The sequence below is a fragment of the Genypterus blacodes genome, unplaced genomic scaffold (genome assembly GCF_046128005.1).
Source record: "Genypterus blacodes isolate CSIRO-AG114 ecotype Tasmania unplaced genomic scaffold, CSIRO-AGI_Gbla_v1 ptg000401l_1, whole genome shotgun sequence".
In the NCBI taxonomy this organism is placed as follows: Eukaryota; Metazoa; Chordata; class Actinopteri; order Ophidiiformes; family Ophidiidae; genus Genypterus; species Genypterus blacodes.
The window spans coordinates 668,326-695,874 of record NW_027467176.1 but is presented as its reverse complement, the minus strand read 5'-3'; the positions used below and the strand labels follow the sequence as shown (position 1 = coordinate 695,874).

At 42.7% G+C, this 27,549-nt stretch overlaps 1 protein-coding gene and 2 long non-coding RNA genes across 3 annotated transcripts; 2 read left to right on the top strand and 1 right to left on the bottom strand.

Moving 5' to 3' along the window:
* Positions 1-288: 288 nt before the first annotated feature.
* On the top strand, positions 289-7,152 carry nptx2a (neuronal pentraxin 2a). The gene is made up of 5 exons (XM_076138807.1): positions 289-729; positions 2,357-2,603; positions 3,717-3,961; positions 6,145-6,324; positions 6,925-7,152. Exons 1-5 carry the CDS (start codon positions 289-291, stop codon positions 7,150-7,152), a joined length of 1,341 nt encoding a protein of 446 aa, XP_075994922.1.
* A 15,299-nt stretch (positions 7,153-22,451) lies between these two features.
* On the top strand, positions 22,452-25,320 carry LOC142989264 (uncharacterized). The gene is made up of 4 exons (XR_012960672.1): positions 22,452-22,600; positions 23,152-23,254; positions 24,666-24,810; positions 25,065-25,320. It is a non-coding gene; the product is annotated as an uncharacterized LOC142989264 (long non-coding RNA).
* Positions 25,321-25,572: 252 nt separating this feature from the next.
* On the bottom strand, positions 25,573-26,892 carry LOC142989328 (uncharacterized). Its single transcript, XR_012960675.1, has 3 exons — positions 26,571-26,892; positions 26,038-26,153; positions 25,573-25,780 (listed from the first exon to the last, which is right to left on the bottom strand). It is a non-coding gene; the product is annotated as an uncharacterized LOC142989328 (long non-coding RNA).
* Positions 26,893-27,549: the final 657 nt, after the last annotated feature.

Here is a 27,549-nt window from a genome sequence, read left to right as displayed (position 1 = left end):
ACCTTTTACGCGGCCAACTTTACACATTGTGTAAGTAAAGTTGTTGAAACAGGACCGACCATGTGGCTGTAATGATTTACTGCGGAGATTTGATTTTTGTTCCTTTCATGGTTCCTCCTGTGAACTTCATTCGATCTTCTAATATCACTTTGGAGCTCCAGATAATTTCCGACACCACTTGATGTAACGACTTGGTGCTGAAAGGCGAAGTTTGCTTGATCTGGAAATCATTGCTCGGTGAGATTCCAAGCGCCTCAGGTCCACCTGGAGTTCATGTTTCCCGGCGGGATGTTCGCTGTAGTGGCCGTACTGTTGTGCCTGCTCGCTGGCCGCACCGTGCGGAGCCAGGACGCTACAGGTAGCCGCTTCGTTTGTAACGCCATCCCCCCGGGCGCGGAGCCGGGATGCGGCTACGCTCTCGCGGGGAACCGCCTCCAGGGCAGCGGTCCCGTGGAGGACGAGCTGCGGAACACAATCATCCAGCTCCGGGAGACCATCCTGCAGCAGAAGGAGACCATCGTGAGCCAACAGGGGACAATCAAGGAGCTAAACTCCAAGCTGGCGCGCTGCGAGGCGGCTACGGACGATGGCAAGCCCCGGGGTCAGGGCTCCAGGAGGAAGGAGTACGGCAAGAACACAATGGGGGACCTGCCCCGGGACCCCGGAGAGACCATAGACCAGCTGGGCAAGACTATGCAGAGCCTGAAGGGTCGCCTGGAGAACTTGGAGGTAAGATGGCACAATGGTAAAGAAGAGTGAAACATGTGATATTTATTATTTCTTTCATTTTGATGTTCTCTCTCTCTCTTTATGAAAGCTATATGCATGTTCACAATGCACAGAAATTACAAAATGCAAAACTATAGAGCACCGTGTATGGTGATCTGTGTGTGAGGAGACCAGGAGATCAAAGGGCCACAGAATAAGCCTATGAAGTCTCCACCTTTTTCATTACAATACAGCACAGATGCTGAAACCTACTGTACATAACAGCCATAAATAAGAAATGTGCTGCAAACAAATTCTTATCATCCATGTAGTCATACTTGTGGTGCAGGGATTTGCAATGCAACTTTGAATAATTCATGAGATTCTGTGTGTTCCACATAATGTTTTATTTGTGGTCACGCTACTAATTATTGTTTGCGTCTGATTCAACTAATTATGGCAAATGCACCAAATGCATCAGTGCAATGAAATTTGGAGTGGGGTCCCATGTTTGTGGGTTTACTCATTAAATTTCCTATTCAAACATTTGTGGTCCCAGAAGATCACACTCACATCTGCAGTGTGCGTTGATTCCACGTGGTTCGGAAATCACATTCTGTGGATGTTAAGGTGACCTATAGAGAAGTAAAAGACTCCTACACCATTGTAGAGGTTTATATAAGCACTCGACTTGTCTTTTATGCCATAACAAAGCTGCAGAACGTGTTTACCAAAAGTGACAAGCCCTGATACGATTAACAATCATTATCATGTTTGTTTAGAGTCTGGGTTTTGCATATACGTATGCTGCATTGCTGTTTCTCTTCCTCTTTATCCCCTCCCCCGTCTCTCCCCTTGATGGAGAGCTTTAATACTCTGATCAAATCAAGGATATGCTGCAGCTATGAGGATACAAACTGCATATTTAAGTGTAGTTTTAATCACATCTATATTGATCTGCATCTGCTTTACATAATGAGCATTGAAAGACCGATGTTTGTGATGGCATGTGTTGCCCCTGGAGCTGGACCTCTCTCAGTATTCAAACCCGGACTATCTGCATATATCAACACATGACGCATTGGTGAAATGACGTCCAAGATCTTGCACTTGTTTACTTCAGTGCAGACAATGAAGCATTTGATTATCAGAGATTAATAAGAGCTATTCAACTCGTCAGGGTCATTTTATCCGCCTCTCTCTCTGTGTTTGTGTCACAAACTATGACAATCCCAAAGTGGGCCCGACAGCAGGGCTGCTACTGGGATCATTCATGCTTGATGAGAGTTATTGGTGACTTCACACGTGGCACCATCTATAATACCCACAGAGCAATGGGGGTTTGGCAGCTCACCAATCAAGGTCAAGCACCTGGGCCACGCTGGCTTCATTTTGATAATGCTGTGGTAACTATGGTGCTAAAAGATATCTGACCTAAAAAGTAGATAAGATCCATCTAGTGCAAATGTGGGTCTTTGCAGAGACAGAATTGCTGTTGAGAGTCCAGGATTAACAGGATTTAAAGTCTCTGTCCTTGCATGTACACGTCAATCCCCCATGCTCCCAGTCTAATTCTCTCCCAAATCTATCACTCTGTTTTCTTCCTCCTTTTGTCTGTTCCCTCTGTTGGCACGTTTCCACCTTACAGCAGCAAAGCTTCCGTCTCCCCAGCTCTAATGTTTCCGCTGGAAGTGTCTCGGCCCTGGCTCCCCTGCCACCAGAGCTGAGGGAGATCCTGCGACATCGTCTCGGGGCGCTGGAGGGACAGCTTCTGCGGAAGGTGGCCGAGCTGGAGGAGGAGAAGAGCCAGCTTTACAATGAAACAGCCGCCCACCGCCAACGCACCGAGAGCGCACTTAATTCCCTCCTGGAAAGGATCACCGAGCTTGAGAAAAGTATGTGATACAATGGGTGCTGTAAAAATGTTGCCGAGTTTGGATGCCAAACGTGTTTTTAGCCACCGGATTTGGCACTAATTAGTCTATTCCCGCGCACATTTGTGATGATGCAAGTAAAAAATCTCACATTTACCCGCAGCCACTCTGGAAGCAGCCCCACTGTGTTGAAAATAAGTGTTTGGAATTCGTTCCAAGCCCTATTTTCACTACACTGAATGTTTAATAAGTTTAAGAAACATTGGAGAGATGTCCACACTGCGGGGTTTCACTTTGAAACATGAAGTATCTCCGCCTGAAGTCACTGGACCTCTCCTGTCGGCCCCAGAGGCTCAGCTGATTGAAGCGTTATGAGGATGTAAGGTTTAGTTCAGGAAGAAAATATAAATGCTGAGGAATGAGGACGCAAACATTTCATAATGGGCCCTCCTCCTCCATTTAACGATACATTATCTATCATAATAGACGCTTTGCTCTGTCTTCATGTTTACTACCACAGAGATAACGTGCTCCATTTCCCAGATCTGTTGAGCGTATAATTGTTTTGTGGAGTGTTATTAGCTTAACTTAGAAGGGTCCAGCTTCTGTGCACCAGTAAACACACAACATAAGCAGCAGTGACACTAATCAATACTACCAGCTCGTCCCAGAAAAACCGGCATCATGTTTCAATGGTGCAAAGTAAACTGTAAATGCTCGCAACTCCATTAGCCGTTATTATGATGGTTTCTATGGCAGCGGGAGTATTTGTGTGTTTCACTCTCTCTCTCTCTCTCTCTCTATATATATATATTTCACTCTCTTTCACTCTCTTTGTGTGTGTGTGTGTGTGTGTGTGTGGATCCCTTTTCACAACTCCTTTCTCATCTCCATTCTGTTTATAAATTTTCGATAGGCATCTCTGTCTTTGTCGTTTTTCTTCTTCTTGCGTCGTCTGTCACTCATTCATGTTCACCCCGTTTCTTTCATTCTGTGTCTCCTTTGGGTTTGAATTTTTGATCTGTTTGTTCACCCTTGACCCTTGGACACACACACACACACACACACACACACACACACACACACACACACACACACGAGTTCACTATAAACTGAAACCTTATCCATTAACAGGTAACAATGCTTTCAAGTCACCGGAGGATTTCAAAGTCTCTCTCTCCCTTCGTACCAACTACCTGTACGGACGCATCAAGAAGAGCCTTCCGGAAATGTACGCCTTCACCATCTGCATGTGGCTCAAGTCCAGCGCCAGTCCCGGCATCGGAACCCCGTTCTCCTACGGCGTGCCGGGCCAGGCCAACGAGATCGTCCTCATCGAATGGGGGAACAACCCCATCGAGCTGCTGGTTAATGATAAGGTGGGTGTGTGTTGTTTTCCTTTAATTCTGTGATTTTAGGAAGAGAAAGTAAATGTGGTAAGAAGGAGTTTTTTAGCCAGACTGGTGCCGTGACCTCGGTGCCTTGCTCGAGCGTGTGGTGTCAGGAAATCATCATGTAATTATATCCCTCTATACTGATCCTCTAAAGTGTGAAGATGTGATTTCAGTCACGAGCACGAATTCATAAAGTCCTTTGGCATGAAAATTGTTAATGCAGATTTACAGATTGGCAACGGTGTGGTAATGAAATGCAAAATGTGTGAATATGTTGATGTTGTATGTGTGATGAGGGAGCCTAGGGTAGCTGGAGCACGGGCACATACAGTAAATGAACAATAACGAGACCGCTGGGAGGAGATCTGCTGACCATCTGGTTTAAATATTTCATTTTGAACCGTCTAAACATTTCATTTGATTGGCCCACATTCCACACACATCTATGAGGATCAGAATTTCATTTTCGGGAGGCCGAATCGTCCTCCCCCCCCCCCCCCCCGACTGTCTTGTTTACATTTTGTGTTATTTGCAGAGGCAGGCCAGCACACAGGCTTATGCACACACCATGCATTAAACATGCGTTCGTTTGGACGGATAGATAAGGGAAAGACGGCGAGGTGAACGAGATGAGCGAGCGAGAGAAACAAAGGAAGGGTAGCGGAAATTGGGAAGTGACAAGAGTGAGCGAGAGATCCGAAAAGTGAGGTTATAACATACCTCCAGAGTGAGAATGAAAGAAAGAACAGAGCAGGAGAGGGGAAGAGCGAAGGCAAGACAAGTGAATATAATTATCATAGTTTACGTGCGGGAGCATGTGTTGAACTGGTTCACCGTGGTAACAGGGTCCACTGGGAGACATATAGTGTACGCTGCTCGGTGGGCTGCACGTGGAAACAGAAGCAGAAAGCGGCGTCGACAGCATTCCTGATCTTGTTGACACCATGGCAGCGTCGTATGTCATTTGCATTTGTGAGTGACTCTGCAGAAAAATGTCTTCCTCGGGGGAGAACAGGCCGAACTCTCCCAATACTGTAAAACATTCAGCTTGTTGACGTCTCCGTTTGAATCAGTAATGGGTTGGACAGGTCTTGTTGGGCGTTTTTAGGCGGCGGCACTTTTGGCAGCCGCGCCGCTGTGATGTGACGCTGGAAGCTTTTGAAATCTGCTCCATCACGCTCCAACGCCAGCGATTCCACAGGGATTTCCCCCATTCCCCTATTCATAATGTTTGGCTTGGAGTGGATTTTTAATGTGGTTCGCCCTTTAGCTGAATTGGCTGATGAATCGACTCCATCAATACTTTATCAAACATCTGCAAACCTTAGCGGGGAAGGTGTTTGTTATTCTATCTTAGACGCAGAGACTTATTGACCTCTGTTGATGCATGAACTTATATTCACAGTCTTCTCATCTCTTTTCGCTATTTGGAGTTTCACATCTAACCAATTGTAGCTTTTGTGCAGGTATTATTTTATATGTTGTGTACCGCAACATCTTGTTTACTCACCATTAGCGTAGTATACAAAGTATCTGATGTAGTTCTGAGAGGTTTTCTAATCATTGTGAGGATGACGATGCACGTCGCTCTCCTCCCAGAGGCTGAAAGACGCCGCCTGCCATGTTTGTCATCACTTTCTATTTTCACTGAGCATTCACATCTTTCCAGGTTTTATTTGTAGCTGGAACAGAACGTCTCTGAAGTGTAAAGCACCACTATAGGCTCCAAATAAAAGCCGCTAACGATTCACTCACTCCCAAACAAAGGAGGTGCAACGAGTCCCCGGTGGGCGGTGATGTCATCGCGTTGTAGGTTGGTAAGGTAACTAGTTGTTTTTGTTTGATCTGTGAACAAAGCGCCGCAGCAGAATGTCACGCTGTGTTGCTGTTAGCGACCTGAATGCTTTGAAGGATCTTCCATCTCTTGATGTCACCTGGGTAATCTAAATTTTATGTGTCACGCAGGCTCATCGGGAGAATTCTCAGCAGAGGTCCGTCTCTTTGAAGCCCTAACTCATCTAATTGCTGTCCTTGTTTCCAACCTGCTGCTATTACACTCACACCTCATTTAACTCAAATTGCTCATAATGATTGCCCCCCTCCTTCCCTCCGTTTGCCCCGTTGGCCCTCTTGCACCCTCATCCCTTTGCCCTAAAACTCCCTACCAGGTGGCCCAGCTCCCTCTGTCGTTGAGTGACGGCCGCTGGCACCACATCTGCATCACTTGGACGACCAGAGATGGTTTCTGGGAGGCTTACCAGGATGGCGAACGCCTAGGCACCGGGGACAACCTGGCCCCTTGGCACCCAATTAAACCGGGAGGGGTGATCATCCTGGGCCAGGAGCAGGTGAGATCAGTTAGAACGGCACAGGCTCAGGCGGTAGCGACGAGGTGTGTGCGGAAAGCTGTTGCAATTGCGTGCGTGCGCTTGAATGTGTGTGTGTGTGTGTGTGTGTGTGTGTGTGTGAGAGATCCCTGTGTGTATTCTCTCCCTGAGCTGACAGCCGGAGGCAGAGAGCAGGGAGCAGGGGAGGGGAGGTGGAGAGATGCTTCTCACGCTATCATTCACCTCTCTGCATTAGCTCATACTTCTATCTCCAAACAGCACCGTTACGCCCTTGGGAGCCACATTAACAGGTCGTTCACCCGGTTAGCTCCATGACAGCATCCTGTATATATTTAAGAAAAGTGCGCAGATATATGAATAATCCCCACAGACCCATTAATTCATAGCAGATAAACTGCCTGCCTGAGGAAGACGGTGCAGCTTTGAGTTTCAATCAAAGGTGAAGTTGCTGAAGATTGCACAATATAGTTATTTAAAAGAGAAGTGCAGCAAAAAAAAAAAAAATCTGGTAGCCTCGTAAAACTCAAACAGAATTTATCCATTTTTAATTAAAAAGCCTCTTCGTGTCTCTCTAACCTTCTCTGTTGTGTCTCCTTGAAGGACATCGTAGGAGGACGTTTCGATGCCACCCAGGCCTTTGTGGGCGAGTTGAGCCAGTTCAACATGTGGGACCGAGTACTGCGGCCTGTAGACATCATAGGCATGGCCAACTGCTCCGCCTACATGCCCGGCAACGTCGTTCCTTGGGTCGACGCCAACGTGGAAGTGTTCGGCGGTGCGACGAAGGCCCCTCTGGAGATCTGTGAAGATCGCGCTTTTGATTCCTAAAGGATCCGGTTTAAAGGAATCTAGTAGTAGAAGTATTTTTGACTTGATTGTTGCTTGTGCCAAATCCCAAAGGAACGGGAGCTGGTGCAACTTTTTTGCATATAATCTTAGTGACCCACTGTTTTGTGGACACTGTGATTCACTGGTTGATGTTGAAGATGAAGACATTGCAGGGGGATTTCAGTCCAGCCTGCTCACATAAAGACGATACTCTGTTGACTCTATTCTGTCAGTCACCTGTGATGATGCGATCCACTGTCATTCTGTGTTTTGTGTTCAGCAGATACTCTTTCATTTGACTGCTCTTTGAAAAAAACATCTCTTTTCTGGTCGCATCTCTTCCATGCTGTACTGTATCCGTAATGAATGTGAGCTCAAACGGGCTTTTGATGTGTTGTGGAACACTGACACGGCAGAGCACAACACGCTGTGAGCTTACTCGCCGTTTGAAGCAGCGAAATCTAACGTGGTGGAAGCCGACGACTTCACCGTGGGCAAAAACGACCTCGCTGTGGATTGTGGGCTGGCGAGGAGACTCGACACGTGCAATTATCTGAACAGGTTGCATGAGCCTGAGTTATGAATGGGGGTTTGAAACTGACAGTGCATGCTTCCTGTCAATATGTCAATTTACACAGACCCGCTGTGTGTGTGTGTGTACCCGCCGCGCGTGTGTGCGTGTGTGTGTGTGCAAACGAGTTTATGTGTGTTACAATTTGTCTTGCGTGTTTACCCGAGCAGAGATTACGAGCGAGGGGAGGAGGACGTTTCCATTCTTGTAAATCTAAGCTTAATACCCTCGTCCCTCCGGAGCAGCTGCCACATCCCCAACAGCTTTATGGATGTGCTGACCTGCTCAGGTTAATGCAGCATCGGACAGCTGGCCTCTGCGCTGGCACACTGACAGATGTGCGGATGCCAGCCCAGTGTCCAGCCAGAGGGGCGAGGGCGTGGCCTTGACCTTTATGGACAATCCTCAGCTCCTGACCTGGGTAGTAATTATCTATGTTTATGCATAAATGTGTCTGAACAGCTATTGGGCAGATAACCCCCCCCCCCCCCCCCCCCCTCCCCAAGCGGCCTGTAGTTGTTCCTCAATGCTGATTGATTCTTTGCTGTCTGTCATAAGTGTGTCTCAGTGGACTGTATGAATGTTGCTATAAGGTTGGCTTTAGGTTTGATCAATGGATATATATTTTTAAAAATCTAATGGAAATATCGGCGACTTTTGGAATCATCTTGTGGAATATCCTGCAGTATAGAAGCCATCATAAAAGAGAAACACACGATGAGGCGGGAGGCCACTGGACTGCACAGAATGCTGTATTTTAAAAAGAAGTGCACAATCAGCATTCATTCGACTTGTCGAATATGTCACAATATTGTGTGATTGTTCCTCTTTTGAATGTCATTGTTAACAATGTTTAAGTGTAAAATGGAGAGACTTATTTCCTGCAGCGAGTCTTTTTGTTGTTTTCTGCTCATAGCTTTTCGATCAGTGGCAAGATGTTGTGGAAAAATGCTGAATTAACAACAGCGACGCTTTGTTCAAATGGAAAAATGGCCTTTATTGTGAGAACCGTACGTGCTTTTGCTTGTTGAAGATCGGCAGTCTTGTTTGCTTTTAAAGCACCGACAACATATTAGCAGCACAGACAACAGGGGACAAAAGAAAAGTGACTAATGTTTGCTATCACTGCATTAACTTCACCTTCATGTACCCCTTTCATTTTAGCACCTTTATGTGGTTGAATGTCCTTTTTCCACCCAATAAAACACTGAGTGTTGCTTCAACATGTGAAAACAAACTTTATTCATCCATTGTTGCAGCGTGTCAGTGATGTCAACGTGTTGCATGTCGCCCTGCCAGGTCATGAAGCACTTGTGATAAGAAACGCACAATAGAGGCTGACAACCATCACTTTTTAACAATTCAGTCACATAAATCCAAACAGAAATGGAGAAAAAAAACACAGAACAGCGCTGTCGGAGGGATACGACGCCTCAACTGGGCGACGTGATGGCAGACAGCCGTGTGGAAATGAAAGAATCTGCCTGTGTGGATTACGGGAGCTGCTGCAAAGTAGGACATTGCATTTATGAGCTTTCTTCACTGTCCTCCATGCTGTGTTGATGCAATTGTCAATGTGTTGATGTTGATGCACCGGAGAGGGTGAATGTATTTTAATATAACAGCAAACCCAGACCTCCTTATGTGTGTGTGGTTTCATTTTACACATTTAGTGCAAATCCTGATGTTCTCATTACACTAATTAGACAAATATCTTTTTACATTTGTCATGATTTTGAGAAAAGCACACTTTAAAAAATATATTGTCGATGCAGCTGAAGAGGAAATACAGAAACCTTCAATTCCAATGGGAAACGTGTGATCTCTCATTAAATCTTTAACTCCGGGCTCTTGGAAAATTGAGGTTGAATTCTCCATCTTGGGAATACAGAGTCATGATAGTGAAATTGCATTTAGCAAGTTGTAAATGTCCTGACATGTGATGTAGTGTTATTGGCGTCCTAACACAGAGGATGCACTGTAATGTGAGGCCTAAGCGACAATCAGCATGATTTTACATATGAGTTTGAATCAAATAAGCATTCTGAGGACTCTTGTCTTTTAGTCGCATGTTGAGGTTTTTAATACGACACCTGGTTAATGTAACAATCAGTATAATTGACTGTATAACAATATTAATGCAGGGTGAGACATCTGTGTGTGTGTGTGTGTGTGTGTGTGTGTGTGTGTTGTAAAAGGGGAAGATAAATATTGAGAGAACATGTTTGATGTGAAATGTGACACTCTCCTGATTGCTGCTGTCAAATAATGCTCCATCTTACATTGCAACTCATCTCCCCAGGTTTGTTTAAGAGACAAATTACATTGCAGAATTTGTTGCACAGCTCTAATGAAATCTAATCCAAAAGGGGAATTGAACAGGAGCGCATCATCTTTGAGTGTTAGCGATATCATTACTCTCTCTGACAGTGTTATAATTCAACATGTGTGTGTGTCTGTAGCGCTTTGTTGGCATACAGAAAGTTTGAGGAACGGATTTGTTCCAGTTATTGAGTTTTTTCTCCCACTGCGCTTGAGTATGCAAGAGGATTTTCCAGCCGGTGAAATCCTGCAGGGTTTAGTGAGGAAATGATCAGAGTTGCTGTTGTAGCAGATGTAATGATAACAGTAAATCACTAAAAACTAATTGAATTTACTGCTGCTCCCAACTTTCTGTCCATTTATCCATTACAGCTCATTGGATAGAGCAACCGTCACGGCTAGAGCTCGCTCACATCCACACAGTCCCAGTCTTCTCTCAGTGTGCCAGATCAACAGGGCCCGTGTTAGCGTTAGAGCGCGTGGAAAAGCCTCCAATTAAAATTAAATCATAATACAGATATGATTGCCGGTGGTTACATGTGTGTGGAGCAGGTGTGTAGAAGAATAGAGTCCCAGTGGAGCCCAGAGAGGATCACTGGTAAAGACTGTGAAGAAAAGTGAGTTTCACATTAAAAGCGGTGGAGTCCTTTGGCTCGGTAATTAAAGGCTGATGGAAGAAAAGCCCAAGCAGCAGGCGAGCGTCTCCAAGGCTTCTGACAACTGCAGCTTTCTCCGATGTCGCAGCCTTTCAGTGAGAACCCGCAAACCCCCTGAAGCCTGCACCGCTACCGCCAAATAATTCTGCATCAATAAAAGGATATATTATTTGAGTTATACTGGCAGGCATTTTTATTAGGAGCTGAACTAGCTAGGACTTTTTTCTTGCGTCTGGTTGTTGGGTTGTTCCCCTAAATGAAATTGAATCAAATTTTCAAAATGAAATTGCCGAACCAACCGAGCAAAACAGAGTCGTGTCTCCAGGGGCCTCAAAGAGGGTTTGTGTAATTCTCACCAAGTATGATTCTATCAAATTACCACATTTTTGTTTGTCTTTTTCCCCCTAAAGCAAAAGCCTGATCTCGGCGGCTTTTTCCCCTCCTACCTGATTTCAGTCGGTTCTAGTCTTCATCTCCTCAAAGACCCATCCAGGCGGGGTTTTTTGCCCCGCGTCCCACATCTTGTTCATTTGTCCCTGGCATAGACAAAACCACCGATTTTGTCCAGAGATGTGATTAAAAATCTCATCATTTCCTACAATATTAGTTATTTATAATGACCGAGCTAAGCAGGGACCCTCTGCAGCACATCTCCTAAGATCAAAGAATGTGTGTGTAGCAGATGTAAAGATTCATATTCAGTCTGTGTTAGGTTAGGGCAGAGAAAAAAAATTAAACTCCAGAATATAATAAAATGAAAGAATTCTATCAGTGGTCATGCATGGATTACACAAAGCCTCATAACTTCACCCCCAGAATACAAAATCCTTAACCTCGGGGCTCCAGGTGCACTTCTGATCTGATCGCAGACGTGGATTTTCCCTACAGAATCCATTTACATTCATCACATGTCATATATGTAGGATTGGTACAGAAGACATTGTTATGCAAAATACCGGAAGATAGACACAAACTCAGTCTTTGTCGTCAGATAAAGCGCTGAAGCACTGAAACTGAAACCTCATCCAATGTGTCACTGCTCCCCCTGAAACAAATAAGCGTATTGACTGTAATATGGCCCGCATCCATGCGTCCCTTATGGTCTGTATCTACATTTGCTGGGAGCTACGCAAGCGTGTTGACTCACCTGTTTGTTTGATGGTTGCGAAACATCGGGAAATGGTGGGAGAGAAAACAAGATGTACCCACTTAAAGGGGATTGTCGCCGTAATGAGAAAAGTTCAAGAGTTTACCCTCTTTCCGTCGCCATGGGAATCCCTAATGGTTTTAATTGGGAATGTAAAATAGGTTGTGAACAGCTTATGCAGCGGAAACACACCAACCTTGGAGGAAACTGCTTAGCAATACTTCTCTTTTATTCCATAACCATCTTGAAAGGACACATTTACAGTGCGATAGCTTTTGTGGGGACGCCTGGTTAAGCAGATGCTAATAAGATGTCGTCGAACAAGAAAATCGTAAAACCAAAAAAAACTGTATTCGTAAAATGAGAATAGGGAAAAATATGTGAATAAAATAATGGCGAGCTGCCTTGACCCAGGTTTGAGCTGCGGATGTTGCAGCCACAGTGCAGAATACTAAGCACGTCACACAGAGCTGCTGTTACTCACTCATGCCTCCCGTTTAAAGACTCAAACATTCACAACAGATTTAAAGATCGGGCGTTTAAAGAATTCATAAATGACGGTGATGGTTTAATCTGTCTCCTTCAGGGCCAGGCTCTGTTGTCAATTCAAGGTGATGAATATTCGTCTCTAGCAAATGTATTTCTCCGACCCGGTTGCCATCCACACGGCTTCCCAGTGTCCTGCCAGCCTGCTACCCTGCACGCAATGCGACAAATTTCTCTCTGACTAAAGTGAAAGTATCAATAACTGTTAAAGTTTTTTTCAAATGACTTGTCAGAGAACCTTCAGGGGAGAGTTTGGACACGTATAGAACAGGACAAGTACTGAGCTTTGTGCTTTTCCAGAGGACAACACTCAATGGTACGTGACTGTCAACTGTGATTTCGTGACACGCTAAAGGACGCGATTGAACTTTTGAATGCCTCGCTTCGGTGTGGCATTCACAATTGAGAATCAGGCCTAGCGACGAACACTCCCTAGCTGTGTTCTTTGAACCGTTCAGGGTCAACGCTCAAATCAAGTGTTATTCCTCTAACACAAATTCCTATTCCTATTCCTTTTTTTATACATCTCAGTGACTTTAGGCTGCTTTCACCACGCGGCAGAAGGACGGAGGGGTTGCGTGGAAGATCACGGCCAAAGGCGTCTAACATGCAACCCTATGATCCAAAGAGTTTGATGTATTATTCATTTCTTCCCACAACGAGTGAGATGGGAATGTCTTAACTCAGGCCTGCAGGAAAACCAGTGGTTCCAGTAAACGTGCTTTCTACTGCAATTTCCTCCCACCTGCTGTTTAGACTCAACGGATTCTGCAGTTGACATCCTATCAACACTATACTGTCACACTTCCATCATGGCTGTAACACCACGTTGGAAGATTACAACCTTATAAAGTTCCAAAGCGTTTCTCATCGTTCATCTACTTCAGCTGGGTTCCTCCAATATCTTAGAGTTAATCACAGTTGTATAGTAATCGGAGGTGATGAGCATCGTTCCTCCGATCCGTCACCTTAAGCGTTTTCAAAAAATCGTTACCTGCAAAGTGCTGCAGGAGGCGTCGCCCACATGTGGTGTTAATCATTACTTTATTTGATGTGAAGTATTCTGAAGTAAACATAAACACATATAGCATGTTTTGCATGCCCCCTGCTGGTAATACTTGGTGGTGGCCCCATTAGAACCAATAGAGAAAGCCAACGCTAAGATGAATGTATCCATCGATTGTCCATTGCGTCATAGCCATTACTCATAATATAAACACAATATAAACAAGATTATTCACTGAATTATTGCAAGAAACAGTTAAGCCCTTTTGTGCAGCTTTTGGATAAGGTTCAGCACACACACACACATACACACACACACACACACACACACAGGATGCCTCGTTGCATATTTTACTTTTGATCTGTAAAATAAATCAACAGAAAGCGAGTTTTAAAACAGCACATTAGGCTTTGATTGTCCTCTTTAAGTGAATGTAACATCCATGTCTCTCTGACTTTTACAAGTGAACTTACAAAGCTTTGAGTTTTATGATGACAAATAGGCAGAAATCTGTCAGATTCCCTATCTGCCTAAAGGGGATTAAGGGTTTTCCTTTACATCTCTAGTTAGATTAAACAAAGACGCCGCAGGGCTGAATCGGCGTGGAAACTAATACCAGCTCAGCCAGTGTGGATGAAAACTCTGCTTCTTGAATGAAGATTAAATATGATTCGTCATCTCTTTATTATCTGCTGTTGATTCATATAAACTCTCAAAGTCACCTCGTAATAAACTAGACATGTGAGCCTTTGTGATCCCTTTATCTGTGTGGAATCTAATCAGATCTGGGCGGCTTGCCTTCCCCCAGAGGGCCGGCGGATAAGTGCATTATCTAGATCATTCCACTGCTGTTAACCGCGTCACGTGTTTGTCCCTTCACCACCAGCCCCGAATCCCCCTTTACTCCAACTCTCAAAGCATGTCTGCACGCACACAGACACACACACACAGACACACACACAGACGGACGAATGCTAGTGTGATTAAGCCGCGCTCCCCTCTGACATTAGCAAATCATGCTGTAGCCATAAATCCATTTAATTCTCTATTTTTAGAGGCTACATTGCTGCGTACTATTTAAGAATGTGAACTTCCTGTTCCCACTGGCCAGACACAAGTCTGTCGTGCTTTGGATGAGAACAAATTCTCCCATTTATTAGAACAGCCTGAGAGGACAGAGGTGATAGGTTCCAGTCCCAAAAAACAGAGTTTGATCGTAATACCTGAGCTTTTAGTCTTTAGTTTGGATGAGACAGCATGAGATCAACAGGGAAACGGATAACAAACCTCTGTGTGTGTGTGTGCGTGTGTGTGTGAGAGGAATGATTATGATATGATAACAGGGAGGCAACTGGTGATGTCAGCAGCCTGGTGTTGACCACATGTTCCATCTGTGGCCTCCCTGTTGGTGAAAGGGTGCAAAGTAAATTTCACACAGATGCTCAGAGGAGGAAAAACCGCTTATGACGGAAATTGTGTATTTCGTGTGTGTTCATGCTGTTCAAGCGCGACATGTTAGTGATTGAGACACACACACACACACACACAGACACACAGCTAATAAGACTGTTGCTTACACAGGCATGCACTGCACAAGATGCGAGCCCATGATGCAACACACTGATGCTAAGTTCTAGCCTTGTTCCATGTTACACAACGCCGCGCTTAATAAAAATGCACTATATATAGCAGACGACCCCATTAAACATTCTTTCAATTATATATCCTGTGTAGCGGACAGTCAAACATTATTGATATGCACAGTTGGAGGAGATTTACAGGCAGGAAGCTCTTGGCACAGGATGGAGTTTGTGACTGTGCTCCTCGTTCACCTGAGTTACAGTGGCTGTGATTGATCGCAATGAGAGTTTGGACTGACGCATCCGTGCCAAGGCGCCATCGGACTTTCAAGGTTGTTGCCGTGCACTGTAGTAAATTTTACATAATTGATAGCAGGCTTGTGCGCGACAACTCATTACTCTGAAGCCATGGACGACTAAAGGCATTATTTTCCTCTCTCAGCCCTGTTATAACACAGCTGGATATGAATATGGACGTGCTTTATCGGAAAAGTTCAGCCGTAGTGTGTATGTGTGTCTCCAGCCTAAAGTCCCAAGCTGTTTTGCAGTTTAACTGAGCTAAATCCACAGCTACTATTGAAGAATTTTTGTTCACGATGAAGAATTGCTTTTTTATGGGTTGAGTATTGATCTATACAAATCATTAAAGGGAAATTCCATCACTTTTAGCCTGTGAAAACAAATGCAGGCTTTTGTAGCTGTACAAATTTACGCTCAGGACATCACAAGCGTGTCTTACTTTGTAGTGATGATTTTGTGCTTGAAGTTGCATGGAACCCTTGTGATGTCTTAACAAAAACGTTGATGTCACCAGGAGTAGTTTCCATGACTTTGCACAGCCAGAGAGCCTTCATTGCTATCATTTATGCAGGTTAAACAATGCTGTTTAAACACGTATAAGCTAAGTTTGAGGTGTAAAATTGGCAGAATCGCCCTTTAACCACAACAACTCAGATTAACTTGCTAGTTTGCTATCTGTCACCAGCTTCCTGTGTTGGTTTTTTGGGTTGTTTTCATGTGGATCACAGTTTTGTTTAAGTGTTTATGTTTGGTGTTGTTCATTAGGTGATTTCACATCCCTGTAATAGCTCCTATATGTTCTCTCAGTATGTATTGGCCAGGAAGCAGGCGAAGGTTTGTGTTTGCACGCCCTCCCCAGTGGCCTTCACCTGAAGTCTGCATTACGTGTTTACACAGAGAACTACAAGGACACAAACACAGAGATGCGTGACCTCTTACATAAAAAACTCCTAGTAGATAATGGAAAACCACTAAATAAGATTCAGTGAAAGAAGCAAACAGATTTTTTGATTTGAGTCTTCTTTAAAGAATATTCAAGTTAAGAGTTCTTTATCTGTCAGTTTATTCTGGTGAATTTCATTGGAATTGTGGAATTTTCTAGACGGACTGCAACCAATTGATTCGCTTGAAAGTATTCTCTAAAATCGAGCACAATTGTCTTGATTTTAGTACAGCCTTACTACCTTCATACTTATTATTTCAAGATACTGACAATCATTTTTTTATTAGAGCCAGGCTGACATAATCTCATCCCACCGGCAGGCCTTTACAGTAATAAGAACCTCAGAACTCTGGACTCAATAACAAAGGGAATTGTTAATGATCGGCACAATATACTGTGTGCGCGCGTGCGTGTGTGCGCGCGTGTGTGTGTGTTACCGTGAACTGAGGCTTGACACAGAAGCCGTTGCTGTTGAGGCTCTTATAAACAACCTGCTGTTGCTGTTGGTGATAGTGTGCAATATCTATCTAACACCTGCTAATGCACAGAGGTTGCCAGCACAACAACGACAACACCATCTGAATCTGCAACCCAATCCTTTTTGATTATAGATGTAAGAGGCGTTTTTCACTAAAATATTGAAATATCAGCCTGTGAGCAATGCAACCGGGGCGATTCCTGCAACTTGCTGATATGTATCCTTGGCAGTGTGGGTAACGTTCACAAAATTGGGGGTGAAAGAATCGCAGATTATTGGACTGCCAAAGCGCAGAGCGAAGGCCCTGGCACGGTGCTGCTCGATATCTGTCATTTTGGGCAGCAGCCTTATTTGGAAGAGGCGTCGCGTTTTTTGGTACCAAGATGCTGAATGCACTTAAAATGCCGCCTGCGTCACTCTGCATTTGTTTTCTTGTGTTATTTTGCATTCGAATACAAGTAATTGTGTGACTGGACATGTGTGACTCATATCTGGTCAGTTTTGGATGAAAAAGTGAGAAACGGCCAGACAAATAAATGGCCTTGATACAACTCTGTTCTTCAGGCAAAATCTTTTTGAGGTGTTATGATTGTTCTCTGCAGCATTATTAACTATTTTGTTATTATTAAGTATTTGCAGTGTGGACGGAGCAGCACAGGGCACATGGTGACATCAGTACTATGAGGTTCTATGCTCAAAAATTTGTTAAACACAAACACTTACTCAGCGAAGGATGCTTTTGATATTCAAAAATACAAAAGTTGCAAGAGGTCAGCTCGCCAGAGTAGCAAAACTTTAAAGTCCAGTAAAACTCAAACAGGTCTGTGGGCAGATAGAACTGTTTAATACTAAGATCATAACAAATCAAAAGTTAATCCTCTTCCTTGTCTGGTTTCTGCAGGGATACAAGCAGCACTATGCAGTATAAATGGAAGGGATTCACATATAACAAGCATGAGTTATTCATAATGGTGTGTGGATACGGTACTGTCATAGTGACAGGTGAGTGTCACACAAACACAAATCAACAGTAGATTCAAAAGCATAGGGAGGATGTTAACCAAGATACTTACCTTGAAACTTCAGCTATTGTTATGACAGAGGCGTTAATTACAGCAAGTGTTTGTATTAGTGTGAAGACCCTTTAAAATAAGCAGAGTTCTCTGAGCGCTGATTTCTGTAGCTAAAAATGCAATTCTTGTCTCATTCAGTCGAGACGTGGGCGAGCTCTCTCGGTGACGCATCACAAGCTCACAGCTTTGTGTTGTTTGTCGTTATCGCAACATCTGTACTCCACTAGGAGGTCTACAGAAACATATTGATTATGGGATCAGTTTGCTGATGCCACCAGGCGCTGAGGCAAGTTTCAAAATAAAGCTTCCATTTGTTTTTCCGCCACACCATAAGCCCCTGTACAAGAAATGGAAGTGGAATACAAGCCTATAAAGTTGTTTTCAAAGTTATTATGTTTCCAAATTGCATTCAAGGTGTGAATGTGAGCATGATGGAGTGGAGACGCCCTGTGATGGACATGTGACACGTCCACCCTGCCGTCCACCCTGTGACCTCTGAGAACGGCGCCAGTTTCCTTTAACACTACAAAGGACAGGCAGGTGTACAGAATACGAATGGATGATAGGAAGCCTTGCTGAGGACAGTATTGATTTAATGTAACATGCTGGTTTACTGAACTCAGTTGGTAAACATGCGTAGATGCATTGATACAACGTACAACTGGGAGGCCTCCCTGCAGATTACAGTTTCGGTCGGTTCGGTCTCAATCATAATTGACGCCTTCACAGTTAGTCACCATCTCCACTCTCCTGCTTTTACCATATTTTAATTGGATCCCTGTTCCCTTTAGACATATTTGCAATAGGCTGTTTAGGAATGCTACCCTGACTAACTAGTAAATATTACTGATCTGATAGCTGTCGTGCAGCTTGTTTGCAGCATATAAACATGAATGCTGCTCAACTTCTCCAGCTTCTTGTTTTCATCCTGTAATATTCTCGTCATAATAATATTCTAACCCATTGGCTGATATTGATATGCTGATCCATTTTCCTCCTGGGTTGTATCTATGAATCTAACTATAAAATATACAATCTACACATAACATAGCTCCTGGCAGGTATTACAGTGGTAGTGTTCCCACTTGACACATGTGAGAGGTTCAAATCCAGTTCAGCGACTCCATTTCTGAGGCCCATTACCCTGTTGTATGTATAATACTTAGATCAGGCTTGTGGTGTGCAAAAGCAGTAGTTATTGTTGGCTGGGAGAGTGGAGGTGCTTGGGTTGGCTGTATGTTTTGTGTTGTGGAGCCTGCAGAGCTCCTAGGAGGACCTTGGTTTCACCCTCCACAGAGGGTCCAGTCAAATGTGACGCTTGACATCATATTACATTTTCACACACTGCTGAGTGCAATATCATCAGGAGCAATCACTGATGATCTACCCCAGGGTGTCTGTGCCTGCTAATGTGTGTGTGTGTGTGTGTGTGTGTGTGTGTGTGTGTCTGTCTGTCTGTGTGTGTGTGTGTGTGTGTGTCTGGATTTGTTGCTTAATGAGTGTTTGCATTTTGTGTATTACAATAATTTGAGAAAGCTACTGAAACTATTCCCTCTTCCAATAACAGACAAATACTCAGCAGTATTACATATTGTACTTGCAAGGTACTGAAAATGATGAGTTGCTGTTTGAGAAGGCAGACGACTTATTCTTATTTATTAATCAGAACTTTCCCAATCAGTGGCTGCAACACTGCTGACAACATCAAATATTCATCCTTTTGTTCAGGGCACAGTAAAAAGATATGAATGGGGAAATAAAGTGACACAAGTATATTCTACATTCTATAAAATACTTGTTCTAAGACTCTAAAGTAGTTTAGAATGTCGTGGATAGTGAAGCAGCACTTTCTCGTCATAAAAATATAAATTCTGAGTTCTCTTCTTGTCTTCTACGCCGCTGAAGCACGACAATGTCGAAATGATGTCTGTGGCCCTTTAAAGGCAAAAGTTTCAGCTGGAGTACTTTTGCCCCTTCTTAACACTATTCATTTAGGAAAAAAATCGATTTTCATTTCTGAAGTTTTTATTTCTTAAAACTCAAGTATGTCTAACCTCCTCCAGGCAGGAGCAAATCATCTATTTAAGTTTTATTTCAGATCGAGATTTGTGTCTGTCTGCACTTTGGAAAAGGTTCGCTGGAATAATTTGCAGCCGAGCAACCAAAAGCTGCTAAAAATCCCTGTTTCTGTATCCATCACAATGAAAAAGAAGACAGCTCATGCTATGAATATTAAGAAGATCCCTGAAATACGTATTTATCCTCCTGACAAACTGTGGCATTCACTGTCTAATTCACTCTGGATCCTGAACGGGACACGTTTGCCACCGATTTGCTCAATAAAATATTTACACGGCAGAAAACAATCCAGAATAAATTGGAAATAAGGATTAGTTATTCAATTAAAAGACATATAAAGACATGCAATGGTCAATTCAGTCGACACGAGACTGTGTAAACCCGTGCAATGATGTGTTTTGCAAACTGAATATGACAAAAACAAATCAAAAAAAGGAATTGAGGTCGAATTCCTAATCTTGGTGAAACTAATAAGCACCAGCAGTGTAGATTAGTGAGGAAGAGCCAACATCCACACTCCTCCACAAGCATATTATACACGTTTTGCTCTTATTTCACCCAGCCACTCTGAAGTATAACAATATTAAAAGGTGAAATAAGTGAAATATGATTGCATCTGAGGAACATATTCAAGTTATTTGCAAATGAGTCTATAACGTAGCTTCTGTAGAGGAGGTTAGACTTGTTTCGTTTTTAAACTCAATGTCATATCCAAGGTGAAAAGCAAATTCTTCTCGCTGTTATGATTGTCAGTTGCCGGGAAAGAACGGTACCATGCGTGAAAAGCAGACAGCCTTGGCAGCACAGCATAAGGAGGCTGCCTTTTAAATGCACTCGCTACTCTGTCACAGCTGATGGGAAGCTGTCCTTGAGAGGATATGTACAACAGAGACAATAAACCAGGTCACAGCTAAGTCAAGACTTCACTGGAGTAACATGCAGAACCTGTGCTAAATAGTGTGATAATTATGCCGGTTGTGCAGATGCAATGTTGTAGCCTTTACCTGGAGAAGGGAGAGGCTGTGCTGGCAGTGAATGTGAGCATTTAGCGCTTTCTGGGGCTCTAAACAGCAACCGAGCTATTACACTTTAATAACCATAAAAACACAGACTGTGGCGTTTTACACGCACTGTATTCCTTCTTGGCCCTCAGTAAAATGTGTATCTGTTTACTACCTTTTCTTTGCAGATGTTCATTTTACTGAATGCAGAAATTTCCCCATACTTTAAATAAAATAAAATAAGAGTTTCTGCAGCAACATCAAACACTACAACACGTCATCTTGAAGCTTTTTTGGAGTATTTTAAGAAGGTTTTCCATTGAATTGACTTTCTTTGTGGTATATTTCATTGAACACAACTCCAACTGCAGGCTTATGAACAAAAGAAAAGTATGGATATTATAACATGCAAGAAATCAGCTTGACTGAGAAAAGACGAAGGCTTAAATCTGTAGAGAGTTTGTTCTCAACCTAATATGCTCCATTTCTGAAATACTGAAATAAACTTATTCATTTTTAAGAACAACTTGTGGAAGAAGGGGATCAGTTTCCTAATTAAGGCAGTGGAACAGCCCGGTGCTGCTTCATCATCTTCTTCTACTGTATATTTGCACAATAGCCTCAGTTGATGTTTACATTCATTAAGCTTCAACTGGCTGTTTTCCTTTAGAGGCCGTCTCACTGTAATCTGCGCCAAGAAATATGAGAAAAGGAATTCAGTATTTTCTCATAATTCTAGTGAGCCTTGAGTATTGGGTTCCATGTATAAGCACATTAGACACATTGCACATAAGCAACCCAGAAATGTGAGTTGTTGTTTGTAATATATACATAAAGGTTCTTTCACAATTATACTTTTATTCCTAGTTCTGCCTACAGGGGCAAACCTCAGTGGGAGGTTGTCAGCATGGCCACCATGAAAGAAATAAGAGCTTGCATACTAGTTTTAAAGCGCAATTATGTTGTATGTGTCACCTTGCAGCCTTTAGATGGTTGTCATGTGATTTTAGAGCCTGAGGGCCTAATCTCATTTTACATTCAATGCCTTTTGTAGCTCCCTGTGGTTGTGAGGAAATATCCAAAGGTTTAACTTCAAATGACATTTAAAAGCTCATGCTCTGCATATTTCCTCTCACATTTGAAATGCCTGACATTTGCCACTGTTTTGTTTGATTCCTTAGCATGATGTCCAAGTAAAACCACAATTCCTTGGACCAATATAAGGTTATCCATCTGTCATGTTGGCATTAAATGTGAAGAAAAAACAACTTAATATCACTGAACATTTGTGAGGTATAGTAACTTGTCAGTTCCATGTATCTATATATGTATAATAAATACATTTGTGTCATACACGTGTGCATTCACTTCGTGTCTTGAGAGTTTCATACGGTGGCCGAGAACCGCCACCGCTGCAAATAAAAGAAGCGCTGCAAAAATAAAAAAGCTGGTGTGCAAAAATTAAAAAGCTCGTGCAAAAATAAAAAAGGCGATGCAAATAAAAGAAAGTCTGCAAAAAAGAAACGCTACTGCAAATAAAAGAAAGTCTGCAAAAATAAAAAAGTCGGTGCAAAAATAAAAACGGTGATGCAAATAAAAAAGCCACAACGGAAGTGGGTTACCGGGGACTGTTTTTGCCGATGCACCTGTGTGAGTAGAAGACGACGCCGACGCACCTGTGTGAGGAGAAGAAGACGGCGACGACGACGACGAGAAGAAACTACGAGTAGGAAAACGAACTAGAAAGTAAGTGAACATGATAGTGTTTAATGTCGCTACGTGTACTTTTTAATGTGTTATTTGGTTAGGCCAGGTAACCCCAGGTTTGAAGGTGAACTGGAGAATGCCGGTGTATTGTTAGCTTCGGCTAACACGGGGAGACCACTAACGAGTCCGGCCAGATGTCAGTTTGACATCATAGCTGGAGTTTGAGTTATTGGATGACATCGTTTTGTTAGCGTGATGCCATCACACTCATTTATTTAAGTAGCTTCAGATTCAAACAGCTTCAGCAGCATTGGAGACACACTTTCTGGACCAACATCTGACTGTGACTCTGTGAGTGAGCTCGTCTTGTGGTGACTATCTACAGTGAAGACAGCTTATTACTGTCGTTGTTGTTGTTTGTATCATTAATAATCATGCTAACAATAATCTAAGGCGTGGGTAACAGAAGTTATGTGGATGAATGTGAAGTTTAAGCTGTGTGGGGTGGCCAGGGACCTTTGAGAAAGAACCATGACCATAATGTCAGATTGAATCCTAAACTTGACTGTTTTTGCTTTGTCATTTACCAGGTCATGTTTTGTCCATTCTGTGGGGTGAACCTTCCATCCGTCCTGGTATATTGTGGCTCATGCTGTAGAAATGTCAGGTTCCTAAGGAGTCTTCAAGATGAAGGTACATTTCTTTCTGACAGTTAATGAGGTTCTTAAACATGATGGATTGCTATGCTTTTTCAGAGAATATACTGTCTGTTAGTCATGAATATACCACTTCATATGGTGAAATCCATAACAGAGGCATGTGGAATACAATGAATTTGAAGACATGAAAAATTAAGAAAGTTTCTTAGTCTAGTAGGCTACTGATCCCTGTAAAAAAATCCTATGCAACAATTTTGAGTGTTTTGCACTATGCTACTTTTATATAAAGACATTTTCAATTAATTAACTTTAACGAGTGCATTGAATAGCTTGATTCCTCAATAACTCTAATCACTAACTACCATGTCACCCACACATGATAATCTTAACAATCTCATTTATTCACCTCTCTGTAAAAATTGAAAATGTTCATTATGCAGTTCATCATTTAGCCTCTAATATAGTGTCCTCCGTCCTACCCCTCAGGTGCTGAAGCTAGTACTCCAGTGGATGAACTTATCCAAAAATATTTCACAGAGGGCCATAGTTATGAAATAATAGTGGACTTACTGAAAACCAAACACAACATATCAGTCAGTTTTCGCAATCTACAAAAAAGACTAAAACATGCAAGCCTGACCAGAAGGATCAACTACACTCCAATTGCTACTGTGCAGGCAGCTATTTCCGAGGAGCTAAAGGGATCAGGCCAGCTTTTAGGGTATAGAGCGATGTGGCAGATTCTGAAACGGAAACACTCTCTTGTCGTCAGACAAGACGATGCGATGCACCTAATGGCAGAGCTGGATCCATGTGGAACAGAGAATCGCTGCAGACGTAGATTTGTTCGAAGGGCATATCATTCAATGGGACCTAACGAAACCTGGCACGTTGATGGGTATAATAAATTAAAACCTTTTGGAATTGGCATAAGTGGCTGCATTGATGGCTTCTCCAGAAAAATTATGTGGCTGAATTGTGGAAAGACGAACAACGACCCTTCAGTAATTGCTCAAAACTACATCAACTGTGTAGTTGAGCATGGAGTTTTTCCAAAGCGGCTCCGCACAGATTGCGGCACTGAAAATGGAATAATGGCCGCCATTCAATGTACCATGAGATCAGAGCATGCAGACGAGTTTGCAGGAGCTTAAAGCCACATGTATGGCACTTCAACATCCAACCAGCGGATTGAAAGCTGGTTCCGGAAACAAAGGTTTCTGTCACTTTTAATTCATTTATGTTTTACTTGACCCTGGATTATTGTATTTGCTGTATGCATTTATATTATTTCTCAGTTTAATGTATATTGCTGTGCTTTTTAAAGGAAAGGGTATATTGTAGTGAAATCTCCAAAAGGCATGAGTCAGTAGTAAGTGGACTTGTACATTAATCTAAACCTCTTGAAGAACGATGACCTGGATGAATTTGTGTTTTCTATCTAGGAGCCAATTTTGGATGGATCTGTTCAGTGACTTGAGGGAGAGGCATCTCTTCAATGGCAGCCCTGCAAACACAAAGTTCACCTCCTGGAGTCACCTTATTTATTATTAATTACGTAAAAACTGAAATAATGTGGTGCTCTAAAATGTGTGTACTTGAATGCACTTGAAAATATTTTGTAACATTTTGATTATAAAATTTAAGATTCACAATAAAGTTTTCCCTCATGTGCAATGCTTTCTCTAATATTTGATACTTAGTTTAACCTAAGATCATTGCTTGTCTTTGGGTCTCTGCATCCTTGTCCTGTAAGAAACTCTGGAGATAATTGTAATGACCATGAAAGTGAAACTTAATTGATGTGTTGCTCAGTGTGAACACTTTCCTGTACTTGCTCCTAGCAATTGTGGTTTCCCAGCATCTGCCCAAACCCTGAACCACATCACCAGCATCATGCCAGTGCCAGCAACTCCTGCTGGGGATGAGCATGAAACTCTTTTTGGAGAACTGCAACGACAGAGTGGTGTAAGAGCTCCTTTGCAGTGGGAATCAGCTGTAGAGAACTACATCACCCTGAAAAACATGGCTGGTCTGTAAAAATTTTAGGGACATATTTGTGTTGTGACAACACCAAAACAAACTTTTTATGTGTCGTATTTGCTGCTGCTGTATATTGCTGCTGTCACTTTCCTCTCTCCCCTGTCATTTGGCAGAGGCTTTTGTCCAAAGCAACGTACAAATGTCTGTAATAAAGTTGTCTATGCCTGAAAAAATCTTAAAAAAAAAAAAAAGAACAGTCTGTAGTTTTTTTATTTATTTTTTATTTAAAGAAACAAGCTGAAGCTGCAAGCACATTCCTGATATCAAATACAATAAAAATGTGCGGTCTTGACAACAGTCTAAAAATGAAATAAAAAAAAATGAAATGTTTAATATAATGTACACAAACATGGATCTCTAGGTCAGAGTGTGACACATTCTTTTAAGTAGTTTAAGCCTTGATTGTGTGACAATATTTTCAGACAAGGCTAAGTGTGAACGATAGACTATGTTTCGGAGCTACAATTACCAGAGCTGCTGAATCAGTGCTTGACTCTCCATCTGCAGGTTCCCATATCTGGAAGTAAAAAACAATATATCAGTGAGCACTTCAAATTTGATTGACAGAACTAGAGCTGAACAAATTTGAACATAAATATTGAAGTTTGTAAAATATGTGTAGGCCAGGACACTGCAACATTTACTGTAATTTAAAATGCTATTTTGGCACGTTTCATCAGAAACATGGCTTCTATGTAAAATCTAGAAACATTTTCATTTTCAGACAGAACTTACAATATAATCAATGTAAGACACAACAAATGTGGCACTCACCAATGTATCAGCTGCACTGAATTCTGCAGAGCTTGGACTCATGATGATCACCTCTGAATCCGACGAAGTAGTTTCGGAGGCTGCTGGTGTCCACAAAAAGGACAATTCATTATGATCTGCAAAAAACAAACAAAAAAAACAAGTATCATTAGGTTGCTTTGGACTTAAATTGCATGAACATTTTAGCCGTCAGTTCAATACCTCAATCTGACATTATGGTCATGGTATTTTCACAAAAGTCCCTGGCCACCTCACACAGCTTAAACTTCACATTCATCCAAATAACTATTGTTACCCACGCCTTAGATTATTGTTAGCATGACTATTAATGATACAAGCAACAACAACAACGATAGTAATAAGCTGTAGCCGTCAGTTGCTTCCACTCTCGTTAGTGGTCTCCCCGTGTTAGCCGAAGCTAACAATACACCGGCATTCTCCAGTTCAACTTCAAACCTGGGGTTACCTGGCCTAACCAAATAACACATTAAAAAGTACACGTAGCGACATTAAACACTATCATGTTCACTTACTTTCTAGTTCGTTTTCCTATTCGTAGTTTCTTCTCGTCGTCGTCGCCGTCTTCTTCTCCTCACACAGGTGCGTCGGCGTCGTCTTCTACTCACACAGGTGCATCGGCAAAAACAGTCCCCGGTAACCCACTTCCGTTGTGGCTTTTTTATTTGCATCACCGTTTTTATTTTTGCACCGACTTTTTTATTTTTGCAGACTTTCTTTTATTTGCAGTAGCGTTTCTTTTTTGCAGACTTTCTTTTATTTGCATCGTCTTTTTTATTTTTGCACCAGCTTTTTAATTTTTGCACACCAGCTTTTTTATTTTTGCAGCGCTTCTTTTATTTGCAGCGGTGGCGGTTCTCGGCCACCGTAGTTTCAGGCTTTTTGGCACTGCTGGATGAGAGAGAATCAGCTGCCCGTGAGTGACATCTAGTGGTACACCATGAAAGTTCTCTCTCTCTCTCTCTCTCTCTCTCTCTCTCTCTCTCTCTCTCTCTCTCTCTCTCTCTCTCTCTCTCTCTCTCTCTCTCTCTCTCTCTCTCTCTCTCTCTCTCTCTCTCTCTCTCTCTCTCTCTCTCTCTCTCTCTCTCACTGATGATTAAGTGCTCTCTACTACATTTGACACATGCTGCTATCTTCAGCAAATTTAAATATTGTGATTATAAATAATTTCTCACTTTTCTGGGGTCACTGGTCCCTGGAACACATGTCACTGAACGCTCCACCACTGACAGGGCAATTTAAGAGGACGTGAAAGCACAAAATTCCATGGCAATCACAATTGAAATGGGGTTAGATGACGCGTTTCCCTGACTCTCTGGACCGGAGATCACCTGCAGGGAGCGCCCGTCTCCGGCATTTACTGTCTGTCATCCTTCTACCTGCCTGCAGCTGCGTCAAGTATTGAAGAAATACAGAAAACCACAACGACGGTACGCCTTCAGAACAAAAGCTTAAAAAGGAATGTCCAAGAATTTGAGCATTTCTCAAAACAGA